The sequence below is a fragment of the Myiozetetes cayanensis genome, unplaced genomic scaffold (assembly GCF_022539395.1).
Source record: "Myiozetetes cayanensis isolate MyiCay16 unplaced genomic scaffold, myiCay2020 scf1, whole genome shotgun sequence".
In the NCBI taxonomy this organism is placed as follows: Eukaryota; Metazoa; Chordata; class Aves; order Passeriformes; family Tyrannidae; genus Myiozetetes; species Myiozetetes cayanensis.
In genome coordinates this window covers 47,995,090-48,012,856 of record NW_026086604.1, presented here as the reverse complement: position 1 = coordinate 48,012,856, position 17,767 = coordinate 47,995,090, and the positions used below count along the sequence as shown (strand labels likewise).

At 37.6% G+C, this 17,767-nt stretch overlaps 1 protein-coding gene across 2 annotated transcripts in view; it reads left to right on the top strand.

Moving 5' to 3' along the window:
* The window catches only part of LPIN2 (lipin 2), a 43,800-nt gene extending 28,937 nt beyond the window's left edge, over positions 1-14,863 (top strand). For both annotated transcript variants that reach the window (XM_050321591.1, XM_050321580.1), the window contains exons 8-20: positions 129-226; positions 1,262-1,451; positions 2,637-2,730; positions 3,098-3,167; positions 3,271-3,360; positions 4,095-4,177; positions 5,283-5,427; positions 6,247-6,395; positions 6,834-6,920; positions 8,082-8,234; positions 9,222-9,336; positions 10,038-10,141; positions 10,468-14,863. In XM_050321591.1, coding sequence (XP_050177548.1) covers positions 129-226; positions 1,262-1,451; positions 2,637-2,730; positions 3,098-3,167; positions 3,271-3,360; positions 4,095-4,177; positions 5,283-5,427; positions 6,247-6,395; positions 6,834-6,920; positions 8,082-8,234; positions 9,222-9,336; positions 10,038-10,141; positions 10,468-10,612 — 1,523 coding nt within the window. In that variant the 3' untranslated portion in view covers positions 10,613-14,863. The remainder of the gene's footprint in view (positions 1-128; positions 227-1,261; positions 1,452-2,636; positions 2,731-3,097; positions 3,168-3,270; positions 3,361-4,094; positions 4,178-5,282; positions 5,428-6,246; positions 6,396-6,833; positions 6,921-8,081; positions 8,235-9,221; positions 9,337-10,037; positions 10,142-10,467) is intronic.
* Positions 14,864-17,767: the final 2,904 nt, after the last annotated feature.

Below are 17,767 nucleotides of genomic sequence, written 5' to 3'. Positions count from 1 at the left end.
ACTAAAACTATAATTAAACTCTTGAATTTATAAATTATACAAACAAGTCTGAATATACCACAATTGCATTTGTATTTAATGTATCTGTGTACCTTCATATTGGTAATCTTAATTGCTAAAATTAACAGGGGTGCACAAGCGAAGCCATCATCAAGGACCTGATGATATTTACTTGGATGACCTAAAGGCTTTGGAACCTGAAGTTGCAGCACTTTACTTTCCAAAAGGTAATATTGAACTTAAATTCAGTGGATCTAGGGTGATACTACAGTCACATTACATGAGTTATTACATGTATTATTTATGTGCCAGTTCTGATGACAAGAATTGAACTTCAGGTTTCTAGGCTTTTGTGGAGTAACTGGTACTGATCTCATTGGGAAAATCTATTTCTGGTTTGAGAAACACACTGAAAGATCACACAGGAGATCACTACTAAGAGTTTCATCTTTGTGGAACCTGTATGTTCTGCAGAGAGGGGAGTCAATTTAGACTGCACGCTCCATTTGCACCAGTACTGTTCTACCACATTGCTTGCTCTAGAGAAGCAGGCATGAGTTTATGTTATGCATGCCCTGTACATCCTTTCTAACTTCTTAATATCAAAAAAGACCCAACAAAAATCCCACTGCATCTTCATGCAAGGCAACTCAGTCTCAAAATTCACTTATTGGCTTTTTCTGAAGAATTGGAAACATTTTTTATACTCCTAAAATATTCTGCAAAAGAATAACTGTCTAGGAAGACCTTTGTGAAAATAGAGCTTAATAAGAAAGAAGTGTCTATTGGTTTATATTAAAACTAAAATAGTAAACTTTTCAGTACTTCAGTTCAAACTGATAACTTTAACCTTAGATGACAGTGTGATTTTTTTTATTTTTTTATATCACCTTTCTTTTCTATTGTACTTTTTCTAAACACATGCAGTGTTTTGAAAACATAAAGCGGTGTCCTTTGGGGTTCTCTTATTCTTATTCTACAGCTTTCTGGTAAAAATTGAGGAGCACAGTACTGTTCTGCAGAATCAGAATGAAGAGGATGTTTTCTTCATTTAAATCCAATTTTGTTGCAGGCAAGAGAAATGCGATTATTTCCCAATTTAGGTGAATGTTAGGAGAACTGGAAACTGTCAGTCTGCTAGTATTATGAGGGATTGATGGGAGTGTTCGTCTGATTTAAAATTTTTTTTTTTTTGAGTAATCATATAGTGTGTTCTGTACATTTTTTTTTTCCCCAAGTAAAATACTTTTCACTTTCCTTTAGTGATTCTGATCCTGGCTTCAGGCAGTGGACAGAGTCGGATACCCTTTCTGGTTCCCAGTCACCCCAGTCGGTTGGAAGTGCTGCTGCTGATAGTGGTACAGAGTGCATGTCTGATTCTGCTATGGACTTGCCTGATGTCACACTGTCACTTTGTGGAGGTCTCAATGAAAATGGAGAGATTTCTAAAGGTACATGAAAGACTTAAAACATGGAGAGTAATAGAGCTCAGGCAGCTAAATCTGAATGCTCTGATTTCCTCCTTACAAAACTTGGCTTATTACTGTGCTCGTGTCAAGAAAAGAGGATGGATAATCTTTCATTTTTCTAAACTTCAGGAGCATTTGCCAAGCAGAGACAGCAGAATTTAACCTCAAATTAATCAAGAACACGTGATGTCTTGAGAAGCTTTCAGTCTCTTTCTTTGCACTACAGGTTGTTTATCTGATCAAACAGCCTGGTTTCTGGCTGCAATTACTTGCTTAGTCCTATATAAATCTTCAAAACTCATGTTTTTTTCCAATTGCCTGATTTTTTTTTCTTTTTTTAGTTTTCTTAAGCAATTTAAAAAAACCCAACTTTAACTGTTGTGTTTGGACTGTCTCTTTGCCTGCATTACTTTTCCCATCTTAATTTTTTGATAACTTTTAGATTTTTACCAGCTGATTCTTCTCTCCTAATGCTCCCATTTATTTAATGAAGGGAGCTCTTGGGGCCATGTAATCTTCATGAACATGTACTAAAGTGTTTTTAGTATTACATTTTTAATGGTCATTCAGTTTCTAATGCATGAAGTGAAATTTAAATGATCATTAATAAAGTCTCAGAACACTCAGTACTTCGGTAACATGGTAGTAGTAATAGTGGATTTGATTTGAAAAAATTGTCTTGCTTGCAGGGGTTTTACACTAAATCATGGATTTCTGCAAACTTGTATAGAAACTAGTCAAGAAAATGCTATTAATTAGTGATAATAGTAGTATTTCAAACCTGAAAAGCAGACAACATCCTTCACCTCCCCTTTTAGTGTATTATCTAGGCCCCTTACCTGCCATTATAATTTTTGAAGAAAACTTGCTTAGACAAGCATGGCTCTCTTTTTCCAGCCTGCAAACTGAATTAGTGTCTGCCTCCTCCTTATCCTCCCTCTTCTAATTTCCTTATGCTCATTACTGTGACTGTTAGGGTGGTGCGAGGCTTTCCCTGTAAGGGAGGAGGCAGTCACAAGACCCTTGACAGGTAGGCTGTATTAGCATATCTTCAGTCATTGCAAGATAAGCAAAGACTCTGAGATGACAGAAAGGGTTTTCCTAGATATAAACTAATCAGACATCTTGGGATTTTATATTCTTAATTTAAATCTCTTCCTGTTGCAGAAAAATTCATGGAACATATTATTACTTATCATGAATTTGCTGAAAACCCTGGACTCATTGACAATCCTAATTTGGTAATACGGATTTATAACAGGTAAATTTTCTGTATCATATAATTAGGCTGTAAGAGATCTCATTTCAAATCTGCTCTTTAAACTGAGCACATTTTTAAGCTTCCATTGCAGTTTGTGTTATTGATGAATCTATTTCTCAGTCTCAAAGAGAGGAGATTTTGAACTGAAGATTTGCATTACATTTAGCTTTAGCTGGAGTGAGATTTTTTTCTACAATTTCCACTGATATTGAATTGTATATATTAAAATTACTTTCACAAAACTGTAATATTAGTGATTGGCAGCAAATATATACATTTTCATCAACAAGAGGGCAAGTTTTCATGCTGATATTTATTGACTTGCAGTGAGATTTTGTAATATCAATAATATGTTGTTTTAAAACAGGTATTATAACTGGGCGTTGGCTGCTCCAATGATTCTGAGTTTGCAGGTGTTTCAGAAGAGTTTACCTAAGGTAAAGACATAAATGTATACTGTCTTTGGAAATTTTGTGTGTAGTAACACATGATTATCTCCTTGTTTTTCTATACAAATTAAAACCATGTATAACTTTTCAGGCTACTGTTGAGTCTTGGGTCAAAGAAAAGATGCCAAAGAAGTCTGGAAGATGGTGGTTCTGGCGCAAGAGAGAAAGCATGACTAAACAGGTAACTTGAGACCTCTTTTAATTTTTTTTTTTTTGAGATGTAAAAAGCTGAAAAAACTGTCATTTGTCAGAAGTGCCTCAGAATGCTGCTTGTATCAGCTCAGTGTCACTGGTTGCCATATGAGAGTTACTCAGTGTTGCAGTAGCTGTAGCTGCATCTGTTTATTTATCTTTAAATACTGCATCAATATTTGGTGTTACGAGTTGCTTCAACAAAATTTATTGTATTCAGCTGTTGCACAATCTTCTTAAAATTCTTTCTTCTAAGCCGTAAGCAGTAGTCAGAGCTACACTTCAGTCACTGCAGTATGTTTTAGGAATGTGCACACAAATAAATAAGTATGTGCTGTTCTGCATAATAGATTTTAGGCTGAGACACCCCATTTTAAACTAAATTGTGCTTTCTAGACCTTCACTATGGGCCTTAAATTTACTTTCCCACAAAAAAGTGAATTTTATAAGTTTAGAGGTTGACACTCCCTTAATGTTAAATTACTCACGTTAAACTAGCAGTTCTCAATTTTTGGGCATGCAGAATTTTGTTTCCTGAAATAATAAAAAGCTTTAATGGATCATTTCTTCATAAGCATCTTTTTGTTAAATAATTTGCAGAATGAGCAATTCTAAGACTTAATACAGTTTATGTACTGTATTGGTAGCTGTTTGCTTAAAACTGTGAACTCTCTCAGATATGTTCAAAATGTCAATATGTTCTTTATTATCATGTTGCTTTAGATACCAGAGGCAAAAGAGGGGAAAACTGAGACGCAAAGAGCAAATGAACTGCCAGCAACTATAAAAGAGCAAGTTAATAGTAGGTGTGTTCCTGTCTGAAGACTTATTTTGTGGACTGAATAGTATCGTCTTTTTTTGTTTTATTTTTCTATTTTTGAATGAAGAACTTGGTAGGAATGTACTGTGGGAAGAGACATTTTCCTGTAAGCTACTGAAAAGGAACCATATGTGTTTAGCAAACAATTCAACAAAAAAATGTGACAGCAAACATTGTAGGAAATACAAACACACTACAATTATTTCCTAAATCCTGTTGTGTTTACTTCTTAAATCATAACATAACTGACAGAACAAAAACATACCTGATAACCTTTCGCAATGGGACACTGCTCTGTAAATATAGTGGTATTGGTTCTGAGATACTGTTTGTCATTCCTTTTTCCTTTTTTTCTTTTGTGAAAGCCTAATATTGTGTAAATAATTTAAACCATGTGGAATTTTTTTGTAACGTTAAATAATTGAAACAATAAAATAGTATTAATTACAGTGCACAAGTTACCTAAGACTGTGATAGACAGCTATCAGTGCTTAGCACAAAACTGTCCCATTCTAGGTAACTTATTATGCATATTCATATTCTCCTATGGTTTTACAAAGATACTTGTAAGTTGGTGTCTTCAAGATTAAAAAATGTAATATATTGTGATTTAATACTTCAGAGAAACTAAATGCTGCTTTTAATCTTGAAATCTCTAATGAGCAGGAAAATAAGTCTGTGAATAACCTTAAAAGGTGAGCTACTCCACTAACTTATCACCCACAGTTTAATTTACGTAGAAACTGTGGCAGCTTTTTTTAAAAACAAAGCACTGGTATCTATTCAGTGTCCCTTTTCATCCGCAGTTTGCCTAATTCGTCAGCATAGTATTAGTGACCACTTGACACTGTGTCTTTACTAAACCTGTCATGTGTGGAGCCAGCTAGGAGTAGTAGTGTTTAGAACTTCACCTGTGCTGGCACTACAAGTCTTACTTGCTTACTGGCTTTATCTGGGCATTCACTAGACCTTGGAGTTTGTTAATCTGTGCTCTCCTCAACATAAGCAGAAATTAATCTTGCATAAGAACCTTACTCTGTTAAAGAAGCACTTTCTGTAGCTTACGTGTATTCTGGTTGATGCCCTGTTAGACCTCCAGAAGATGATTCTTCTAGTGATGAAGCATCACAGGAGTTGAAGGAGTCTCTAAAAATGGATTCTGCCCCACCAGAGCATCCACCCCATGGGAACGTTCCATCTTATAAGAAGTCACTTAGACTGTCTTCGGACCAAATAGTAAGTGGCACACCTTTCTTGTACATTGGATGCTCCCTAATTCCACTCTGATTCTGAGAGTTGAACTTTTTCTGCTTTTTAGAAGCGACATATAAGTACATTTCATAAAGTAAAAATTATATTTGGGTTACCGTGCTAGCAATTGAAAAAAGGAATGGGGAAATTTAAAATTTAAAAAGAAAGTTAAAATACTTTGCTGTGAAAGTGTTTTTTAAGAATCTGTGTTTAGATTAGAACTTTTTAAGAAATTACTATTTTTTTATAATCAAACTTCTGTATTAAGACGTTGCCAAAAAGTGACGTTGTTTGCTTCTGCAGTTTGGATATCCTGGGATCTGGACACCTGCCTTAATAAATCTGGACATCTGTCTAACAACATACATTTAAACTGGTGTGCAGTTTACTCATTGCAGTCTAGCAAGTTAGTTCTGCTGCTGTCTAAATGTATGATCTTCATCAGGGAAGAATTTTGAGGAAAGCACCCACTAAGAAGGAAATACGGTTGCATACTTTGGCAAACTGGGAGTTCCCCTTGATTATGCAGCAAATCTACTGTGACAGCAAGAATTAAAGAGGCAGAGAGTGAAATATCTGCTGCTGTAAACAGATAGAGGAGCTCTGGACAAAAACATGTAGCTAGACTGCGACAGACTTTTCCAGTAGAACTGTACCAGTGTTAAACCATGGTTCAGTTTTTGATGAGTTAATCAAAATAGACAAGGAAGAGTATATGAGCCATTTCCTGCAGCTCATTTATGATTCTAAAAAATTTAGAGGGAGAGGAACTTATATTTTCAATTATTTTTATTTATTCTAAAGGCGAAGTTGAAGCTCAGAGATGGCCCTAATGATGTTGTATTTAGTATTACAACCCAGTATCAAGGGACTTGCCGTTGCGCAGGAACAATATACCTCTGGAACTGGAATGATAAAATCATCATATCAGATATTGATGGAACAATAACTAAGTAAGTATCTTTGGTGGGTTCTTTTCTTTTGTTCTTTTAATCTTGCTTTATTGATCCTACTCTGCTTTTCAAAATAAGATAAGGAACCTTTTTTAAGATGGTTATTAAAGGATTTTCATTAACAATCATGGAAAAAAGGTCTTGCTTTAATTTTAATTTGTACTTGCCTTTACAGCAAGCTATAAAATGTCTTTTAAAAGAATGATGCAAAGATGATAATTTTTACTATGTGACGGTTCCCTCTCAGACTTCTCCAGGTTTGGCAGCTGTGCCTTAACTTGGAAACTGACTTGTGTTGTATGGCCCCACTTTTGCAATAGTTACGACTTTCTGCAGAGATATTTCTATAAATACTATTTATAAATTGTATATTCATTAGTGGTTGTCTTTAACAAAACTCATATACTGAGTATCTGGTACCTTTGATTCTGCTTTTAGGTCTGATGCTTTAGGACATATCCTCCCTCAGTTTGGCAAGGACTGGACTCATCAGGGCATTGCAAAACTCTATCATTCCATAAACGAGTGAGTATGTAATCTGTGAAACAATTAGAGTTTTCTGGAATTTGGGGATTAATGGACAGGTAATTGGATAGCTGTTAATAATTTGTTAATGGATAGTTTGTTAGAATTTGTTAGTCTAAATGTTGGGAAGTGAGCTAATTCTGTCATTCACAAGCAAAATGAAGTTCTTTCCCCAGATGTATACTTTTGCAAGAATGCAAGCCACCATTTACTAGTTTCCTTCTCAGATGTTTGATTCTGCATTTCATTTCTAAGAACTGAGTAATATTTTTGTGACTTTCTCAAACAAAAATTTTGTGAATTTCTCAAAACAGTCATGCCTGTGTGTTTCTACCAACTGAGGTTTGATTGCAAAGCCTTTTAGAAACATGGTACAGTGTAAATTCAAAACTAAATCGGGTCCTTCCAGTGCATAAGTATTTTGTGTTTTATTGTTGTTTGCTACCCAACTCAAGTGAACTCTCCTTAGGATGAACTCTGTTCTGGAACAAGTCTTATTAACAACTTCGGGGGTTTTTTCTTTCTTTCCTTTTTTTTTTATTTATTTTTTAAATTCAGCGCATAATAGAAGAGCAGTTTTGGAATTATTTGCCAAATTGAATCAAGTCTTTGAAAATGCTCATAAACACTCAAGCCTTTTGTGCGTGCAATAACTGTATAACAAATCTGTATAACAGATGAACCTACAAAGTCTGCAGGAAAAAATTAGGGCTTAATATGAATGTTTGTTGTTATCAGTCCTTCACCCTGCACTGCAAATTCTGCCAACAACCTGAAAAAGGCAGGAAATCTGGCACCCACTATTTTGTGATGCAGATAATGTAAATAACTGCTGTAATTCTACATGTAGCTGGTCTGAAAGAAGCTGAATAAAACCAGTGTGGCATTTATTTGAACACAGTCTAGTCCATCTGATTGTGTCATCTGAGTATTACCATTCCTGTTACTTTTGCCCTTCCTGTTTCTTGATTTTGATTATTTAAACTACTGTATGCCTTGCAGATTCTTTAGCAGCAGAAAAGTCTTTTCCTTATGTGTGCAGGGCACTGCAACAAGTCAGTACCTAAATTGGTGCCTCTGGACAGTGCTATAACTGTGTACTTAGCTTTGCAAAGAAACTCTTCAGCAGGAACATGAATTAAGTTGATAATTCTTTTCTAGAAATGGCTACAAGTTTCTGTACTGTTCTGCCCGTGCCATTGGGATGGCAGATATCACCAGAGGATACTTACACTGGGTGAACGACAAAGGAACAATTCTCCCCAGGGGCCCTCTCATGTTGTCCCCCAGCAGTTTGTTTTCTGCCTTTCATAGGTAAGGATGTGGGATCTCATATATCCATTGTCTCCTCATTTCAGAGAAAGAAGCAGATATAAAAATATTTGGCATTGCAGCTGTAACCAAACATTACACTGTGTGCTAGATTTGCTATTGAGTCTTGAGGTCCCCCTAGTGATCCTTTATAAATTATTTGTTTTGTCTGAATTTCCCTTTTATGCTTCTGTTTCTGTGAGCGTGTTAGAAGGGGCTACAACATACCAGCCCTAAAGGAGCTTGTTTTGCCTTCTCTTTACTCCTGTAGACCATGACTTATTACAGTTAGGTTCTGTTTATATCAGTATGCTTTTGTTTTTTCAAGTATAGCTGAAAGGGTTGTAGTGCAGTGCTAGTATACAAGATAGAGAGAAAAGAAGAAAAGCTGGGAAATACAGACTGTCATGCAAAAGGACCTTGTGGTATGGGGAGTGCTCCATATACAACTACTTACAAAGCAATATGGCATTTAAGTATGGTTTAACTCAACTGATCTTTTGGACCAGCCATATTCTACTTGTTCTTGATGGGAGGAGCTAATAGTTGAAAAGTCCTTTTGGTTTTGTTTTTAATAAGAATGACTTATTCATGGATAGCAATGACAACAAATTCCATTAAGGTCACGGACCTTACACACTTTTTTGTCAGAGACAGGAGCTGTGACAAGCTTATGTATACTTGATTAGATCTTCTGATTCAAATATTCATCTACAATAAAAGCAGTTCACAAGCTGCATTCACAACTGGGAATTCCATCCTATTTATACTTAGCAAATGCATAGGTTATGGACCTGGTTTTTTACTGTGGATGGTGGAAAACAGTGAATGTTTGATTGTCTCTCGTATCATTCTTGGAGAGCTAGTTACCAGTGTCTGTGTAACTACCAATGGGAAGCAGTAGGAATATAAATATCAGATAAATGCAGGTAGGAAGATGTCCTCTATCAAATCATGACTTGGAATTTGATTGTTGAAATTTTATTTTAGGGAAGTAATAGAAAAGAAGCCTGAAAAGTTCAAAATTGAATGTTTGAATGATATCAAGAATTTGTTCGCTCCCAGTAAACAGCCTTTCTATGCTGCTTTTGGAAACAGGCCCAATGTAAGTCTGCCCCTTTCTAACTGAAGGGTTAAAATGCATGAAGTACTTGAGAAGCAAAAGAAATAGGGTTTTCTTTTTGTGTCCATCAAAATTTGGATATGGAAATGAGACACTGATGTTTTATGGGTTTGGTCAGGAAAAGCCATATGTAGATGCTTTAAAAAAAGCTGCTACAATGACTTATATGAGAAAGATTACAAAGATGTGTCAGTATTCTGAGAATTTGAATAAATATGTGCCACCTTTCCAAATTATTTTTAAGGATCTTTGGCAGCTTTATGACCTAAGGACATTAATGTAGTGCTCTGCAGTCTTCAATCCTTTTTCCTGTTATACAGTTCCTGTATTTTCTCTGGAACTCAGTACTACTGTAATTGAGCAAAAGAGAGGGGGTTATTGCAAAAGGAATATTGTCTCAAGGAGTGGTGTTGGGTGGCATAGATTTTGTGTGTGTTTGTGGTCCCAGGCTTAGGAACAGGAATTAAGCATTTGGAGGTGGGGGGGAATGTTTTGTTATGGTGCATACATGTGGTTTGGTGGGGGGAGGGGGAAGTGGTGTGTATTTTGGTTTTTGACTGTTGTTTAGGGACTTTTTTAAGAGATAGTTCTACTGTACTCTTTTTGGATTGGCTTTTCTCATTGTTGGATCGCATTCAGTAAGAAAATATTGAAGCATGTGCTTTTGTTCATGGTTTTTGCAGGATGTATATGCCTACATGCAAGTGGGAGTTCCAGCTTGCAGAATATTTACTGTGAACCCAAAGGGTGAACTGATCCAAGAACAGACTAAGGGAAACAAATCTTCGTAAGACCATTTTTGTTATTTCCACTAAAGAAAGTGTCTAAGAATAAGATTACAAAATAATTGCATTTGTGACCAGGACCTCCTGTTACATATGGTAATATGTACATAAGGTGCAAAACCTTGTTTGCCAAAGGCTTACAGCTTCGGATACATGACTGAAACTTCTCAAAATGAAAACTGGCAAAATAAAATTGAAAATTGGTTCTGCAGTCGTGGGGCCTTATTCAACTATAACTTTCTGGTCTAGACTTCCAAAGCTCCTTTTTGGCTACAGCTGAGCAGTGACTAGACTGTTAAATAATGGCCTTTCTTCTTCTTTAATATAGGTATTACAGGCTAAGTGAGCTTGTGGAATATGTGTTCCCACTGCTTAATAAAGAACAGAGTTCTGCATTTCCGTGCCCAGAATTCAGCTCTTTTTGCTACTGGAGAGATCCTCTTCCTGACCTTAACATGGATGAACTGGCCTGAAAAGTACTTCTCACCAGGAGATGGAATTTCATATTGAGCTACTCAACTTCAGTTCAAATGTGAAGAACTTTCTTAATGAAGATGATAATTTATATATTGGTACCGTAAGTCTTACTAAGGAAATCACTTTAACTTCGTTGGTTTGAAACAAAGAAAATGCAAAGCTACTGTCTTATTTTTTGGTGTGTGTGTGGGTTTTTTTGTTTGTTCCTTTATTGCTTGTCTTTATAAGCGTGTTCTAAGGCACTTGAGATTGGCCTGTCACTGATGGTCATGGTACCCAAGTGCTTCAGGGCAACTAAATGCTGAGGTAAAATATGACTTCGCATTCTCATCAATACAGACCTTATTGTAAACATAGACTAATTTTTTTTTTAATTTGAATTAATAGTATATTTTCTAAAATGAAGCCAAAAACTGTATGGAAACTGCCAAATAGAATGTCAGACCTGTTAATAAAAGATGTGGTTTAATGTTCAGATGGGCAATTAGGCCATTTTTGAAAGGAACCAGAGCCTAAGACCAGTGTGCTTTTTCTCAGCTAAAATACAGAAAATGTATAGACCTTACTAGTCTGACAGACTCTGAAGACATAAAATTCCCTTTAAGATGTAAATATGCCTTTTGTACATGTACAAGAGTGTGCTTGTAGAAATCTGCTCAAACTAACTCTGCTTATTATTTTTCTTTTTTTACACACAATATTTAAACTGTTTGATGAGCTTGTTAAAAATGAAAGTTGTCTTCAGACACTTGTATGGCTTTTTTTGTTTTCAGGCTGAGCTGTGTCATGTTAATTTCCATCAAGAAAAATCTTGAACAATTCTGTAAAAGTTGGGGAACTGGCATTTTTATTTCCTTTTTCAGCACAGAGATGATGTGTATGTGTGTGTATGCTGTGTAGGCCAGTAAAATATATGTACAGATTATATTCAGGGAATTGTAATACTAAAAAAATTATGTATTTAATATTTTAATTGTCTACTGCAGGTCTTTCCAGAATTCTGTATTGCAGGTTTTCAAGAGCTGGAAGGAAATGCACCCCAAGTAGTGAGATTCCAGCTGTGAGAATGGTTAAATGCTGCAGAGCAGAATAAAACCTTTTCCTTTTTTTCTTTTTTCTTTTTCCTTTTTTTTTTTTTTTTTTTTTTTTAAGTTTTGGGTTATTCATAAACATCATGCTGGTCATTCCTTAGGTTCCAATCAGAGCCTGTGAACAAATTACATTCCAGTTGTAGTGTTTGTCAGCTGTAGAAGCAGCTAGTGTTTTTCTCTTCTAAAATTCTTGAAGGCAAAGGTAGCTGCTTTTTAAGTTGAATTAGTGCATTTAATCTCCTTTGGGCAAAACTATGGTGAGAATGTATCATTCCACCAGCCTTGAGGGCTTAAAGACTACAGTCATTTAAACATCATTTAATCATCAGTTCTGGGCCTTCTGGGCTTCCTGTCACTCACTCCTTAAGTGTATTCCTGGGGCCGTGTATTGGAGATCCTTCCAAGGGGCAACATCTAGAATTTCCACAGACTCTGGAGCAAGCTCTTCTCTGTGCACAGCTCCCAGTGGGAGCAGGAAAGGGCGAGTGATCTTCAGAAGGCATTTGTATGGCTACCTGCTGCAGTGCCTGCACAGGGCTGCTCTTCTCAGGAACGCTGGGGCAGGCCTTGTGCTTCAGCTTACATGGGCTGAATGTAGGAAAGGGCCTTGCTCTGTTTCACTGCCTGCAAAAGAGTGCATTTAGAGAATTTTGTACCCCTCCAGGAATATTTTCTTTATCAGGCTGAGTGTCTTAACCCCTAGTTCTGATGTAACACCAACTAACACTAGACAATTGGTGAACTGCTTGGGGGGAATAATTTTTAGATTACCATATAAATGAAATTACTTTTTCCCCCCTTTTAAAACTCTAGTGTGTTCCTGTATTTATAAAACATTAGATAATGAGTGGAGGCAAGCATAATCAACATGGAATCTCTTTCAAAACAGGAGAATGAGAGTGGGGAAAAAAACCCTGCCTATCTGTCATGGTGTGCCATGCATGTCAGTGAATTGAAAGGTATCCTCATTCTTGTACTGTAAGAACAATACTTTCAGTGGTTCTTGGTCACCAGTCTGCTCAGTGTTCAAATGGATTTCAAAGGTTATTTTGCTCTTGCTGCTTACTTTTTTTTTAATGTCAGCTTACAAACATCATTCCATGTGGGTTTTTTTCCTTTTCTTTCTTTTATTTCGTAGATTTCACTAGAACTGAAATTTTTCATGATCACCAAGTGCTTTGAATAACAATGGAATTTGAGCTTTTAAGTCACTCAAATACTTTAAATAAATAAGAATCCAACATAATAAAGTATTTTAATTATGAGATTAAATATTCTATCTAAAGATTCTATTTTGCATAAAGGGATTGAAGCAGCCTTTCCTAAACCAGTCCTTTTGTGGATGTGAAAATTTTCTTTACCAAGCCTAACTTACTCTTGGTGGCCCTGGTATTACACACCTTTTCTAAAAATAAAAGTGCTTCATGAAACTCCAGTGGGTTTCCAAATGGGAGAGCTTGTTACCAAGGTTTGGCTATGTCTTTCTTGGTTAAATTTTTTTATGTGGTTAATTTATTTTTTTTTTTTGCTTCACTTCAGCTCCATCTTTTCAGGATGTCATGAGCTGTGGATTTCAAGGTGGGGACTTGAGTAAATGATCAGCATGGAAAAATAATATCAGGTGCATCTCCAAATGCATGTACTTTCAGCTGGTGTAAAGTTGGTGGTTGAGTGTGGAGAGCTCCTCACTATGCTAACAATGTCATTTTGTATTGTAGGAATGTCCAAAAAGTTGCTTAGTTAAAAAAATCTGATTTTTTTTTCTCTGTAACAGCTACAGTTTTGATATTTGTTTTTTGATAAAATTTAAGTGTTGCTGAGTATTTCTGATACTGAGTAGAACAGAGGGCTTATTTGTTTTCTCTAAGTCTGGCTTGTGTTTGAAGCTTTTCAGACTGTTTGTTAACGCTGTTTAGGGACAGAACATGGGGGCACTGTACCTGCCATTGCATACCTACGTCATTTCGGCTGCTGGGCACTTTACTGACTCTAGAGAAGACATCTCGTTGCTATCAATTGTAGGTTTGTGCTGCAATATTAATGTGAAGCGGGGTAAATAAGAATTAAGCATTAACCTGCCCTTTGTTACCTTAGTCGAGAGAAGTGGCCTGAAACTAATGTTTGAGAACAAGTTGTGCTATACTGATTTAAAATTAGCGCAAACTAAATCATTCTTTCTGTGAAAGAGGAACTTCTAAGTGTGCGTGTCTGTAGGCGCGTGCACACCCCTGTTAAGACTGTGTTGTTGAAGATGCAGATCCTCTTAGTGCTGGAACCTGTCAGAGGCTGAGTCAATGACACCTGTCTGAGAGTAAATAAGGAACACTGCAATTCAAAACTTGTTAGTGACTTGGACATTACCCATTTCTATAATGTCTTAAAAGATAAGCAATTCAAGGGGCACACATTTCTGGATTTAATTGGTTTTTGTTTGGGTTTTTTTACTGTACCAAGCATGTTTGTACTTCAAAGGCTTGGGCTCTCATTCCCAGCAATATACAATTGCATGTTCAATCTTGGCTCATGTCTCTTTAGCTTTCTGTCATCAGTATACTCCTCCTAAAACCTTTTATTTTTTTTCAACTGGAAAAGTTTTAACACTTGTGTTAACTCTGTCATGGAACTTCTGAAGCAAACTATGAATCCACTTACGGTAAAGACAAAAGAGATGAGATTTCATGTTAATATTTCATACAAGTCTTCTAGAAAATGCTGTCATATGAATGAGTTGTTTAAATGACTGTAATGCACATTCATAACGAACCGTCAAAAACACATAGTGAATTTGAGATGCCTTTAAAGTGTCACTTTTGCCTGAGGAAGTTTTAGTTTCCAAAGTTAAAATTTACTAAATAAAATGGAATTGTTTGGGATTTTTTTACAGTGTTAATTACTTCCAGATGAAAGTTAAAATGTTGGTTTGAGGGCGGGAAAACTCTCTCAATCACTTGTTTTTACCTTGAAGATGTGGAATACTTGATTGTTAAGCAACCCAATCACTAATAAGGTAGTGTGTTTAAAATGTCAAATCTGTGATCATACCAATACAGTGGTTTCTGTTAAGACTGGACTGTCTTGGGTACAGCAACCCACACTTCAGTGCAATGTTTATTGGTGTTCGGAACAATGTTATCACAATAAACAGACTTAAACTGACATTTCTCTTTACTTTGTGTTTGGTAATTCTGATATTGTATTGCTAATTTAGTGCATGTGGGGTTATTGAAATTGTATTCATGTTTAACATGGAATTCAGGTTGCTCTTCTAAGGACTATGATACATTTCTTTTCTTTCACTCTCGGTTTACTTTTCTTCAGAGTATTTATGTAGCTGATAAAAAATTGCTGTCATCAAACTTAACTTGTGCGCCAGTACCAATACTGGGTTATAACTATAATGAAAAGCAAATATGCACTTGTAATATAGAATATCAGGTAACAGAGGCACGACTTGGGAATGCACAATCTGCCTTGAAGAAAATGGTGTAACTGTATAGTTTGAACTCTTGTAAATGCCCTAATTTGGAGTTTTATCCTAATTCCATCAAAGCTAACTTTTTCCTTTCAAGGCAAAGAGTATTGTGTTCTACAACAGTTGTTGAATTGTTTGAGGCCAATATTGGGAGATTGCCTTGAAAAAGAGGCCTCAGGCTTTAGCAGAAACTGATTTTCTTGGTCTCTTGCTGTTATCGGTAAATACAACTAACTAGCAGCCTGCATAGAAAACCTGACTCTTCAGTCACATGTAAAAGTACAACAGAAACCATGATGCATGAAAGCATGAGCGATGCTGTGCCTTTTGGTTCTTCTGTGGTGTCGTTTGTGTTGCTGCACCCAGCACCTGTTCGCTCTCCTTGTGCCTGGACACAGAGCTTGCTGCTGGAGTTGTGTCGTCTCCTGCATTCCTGCTGGTTTCCCCCATGACTGCTCACACTGCACTCGCTCCTCACACCACACTCTCCTCCCTGCCCATCTTCTGCTCCTCGGTCTCGCTGCTTCCTCGCATGCAGTGACTGTGCCAGTGCAAGCAATACAAGGGTGGTATGTCCTATGTCTGCCCAATGTTTGGATCTGTTGCAAAAATATTTCCGAGCTGGCATTCTTTCTCCTGTGTCCATCATATCCTAATGGACTCTTACTGAAGTACTCTTATTCTTGGTGGATGAATTTTTCTGTCTTGGAGCAACAGGTTTAGATATGTAAAGAACAGAATGACAGTTTCCAGGAATGGGCACTTCCTCTGTGCAGAACACAATTTCTGGAGTCATGTCATGCAGTTGGTACACTGAGGGCCTGCAGCCTTGCACTGTTTTGGTGGGGAGGATGTGTACATTCCCACTTGTTGCTGGCTGAGCTCTCAGACCAATGGCGAGCTGAGCAGGGAGTTAGCTGGCTGCTTATAAGGGTTTTCTGGGCAGATACCCCGTGGGCTGCATGGTTTGAGAGTTTCCATTGTTGGGCAGAGCAAGAGTTTGTCAGGGTCTTCTGTCTGGCAGGGGTGCAGCATGTTTCCTACGCAGGACAATACCCGCTGCTTTTCCTCCTTTCTTCTTCCCTTAAATTAATCAAACCCTCACTGATGTTTCTGTCCCCCTCAGAGATGCCCAAGACCCCTCTAATCATGCAGAGGAGCTGGAGCAAATAATAGCAGACAAATGCCAGTATTGTAACCCGGGGAGGGGGGATTTTTCTTCACAGCCAGAGTGGTTGCCAGCTCAGACTGAGGCACCAGGCTGGCACACGGTGGGAAGGCCCCCCAGCCAAGTGGCTGTGGTACCGGTGTGGCTCAGTGGGAGAGCAGATGTTGAGCTACAGGAGAGGGAGGGTTTGTGGTAATGGCTTTTGTGTGTAGTGCTCTGGATGGGGCTGCGCGTTGGGGTAATTAGAAGTGATGCTAAGCCACCTCCTTGGGAGTGCTACAAAAGCCTTTGCTTGTAAGGAAGTGCCACATAGATATGGTTTTGACTAAACATTTGGCTTTAGTCTGAATTCATCTGAATTCTGCTGTAAGGACCAGGTGGCTGCCAGTCTGGCCCCAGCACCAAGAGCTGACATACCTCATGTGTTCTTCCTAGTTAAGTCTTTTGTTCCAACCTTTCCCTGCCTTTCATTTCCTTCTCCTTCCTACCTTGCTGTTCTCTAATCTTAAATTCCCTGTCTCTGATGATACTTCATGTATATGTGGTCTGGGGAGAATAAGCAACATAGCCTGAACTGCTCAACCTAGAACTGGCTAAAAGACAGGGCAGATTTGGCCATAAATTTCTGATCTGTTTTGGCAGTAGCCTCCCTCCTCCAGCCCAGGCGCCTGTGGGAGGCCAAGCACTCCAGTCAGCACCTCTGCTCTACAATGCTCTTCTGGTGTAGGAATGATATTTCCCAATTTGTGTTCCCATTGAAACACTTGGGTCCACTGGCCACTTCCTCACTTCCCCCCCACCTCCCCCTGCAGCAGGATTGAAGAGGAGTTGGAGGCACAAAAAGGTAAAGATCACAGGTTGAGATAAGAGCAATTTACTGGAAACAGCAATGAGATAAGAAAGCAAACAGTAACAACAACGAGTCTGTGGGCTTTGCCACTGCCATGCTGGGGGAGCAGAGGGGCCATGTCAGGATCCCCAAGCCTGCCAGTGTTTAAGAGGCATTTGGACAATGTCCTTGACAACATGCTTTAGCTTTTTTTGTCCAGCCTTGAATTAGTCAGGCACTTGGACTAGAATGATCGTTGTGGTCCCTTGCAACTGAAATACTATCAAGGCAATGACTGAGCAAATAAAATGGACAAGAACTGTGTTGGCATAACTTTGGTGTACTACAAAGCCTATGTAACAGTGCTTGACACTGAATAAACACTTAAAATATACATGCAAGCTTGACTGAGAAGCCAGAAACTGCAGTTTAAAAAGTGGTGAAGAAGAGAGTGAAAATTTTGGCTTAGAGTACTGCTGTGTTCCCTGGAAAGCAAAAGAGCATCGAGGCATTACACAAGAGGTAGGCTTTATTTGGACATATCTGCAGTTGTTTTCCATCACAGTTTTCTTCACATTCCTGGATATTACT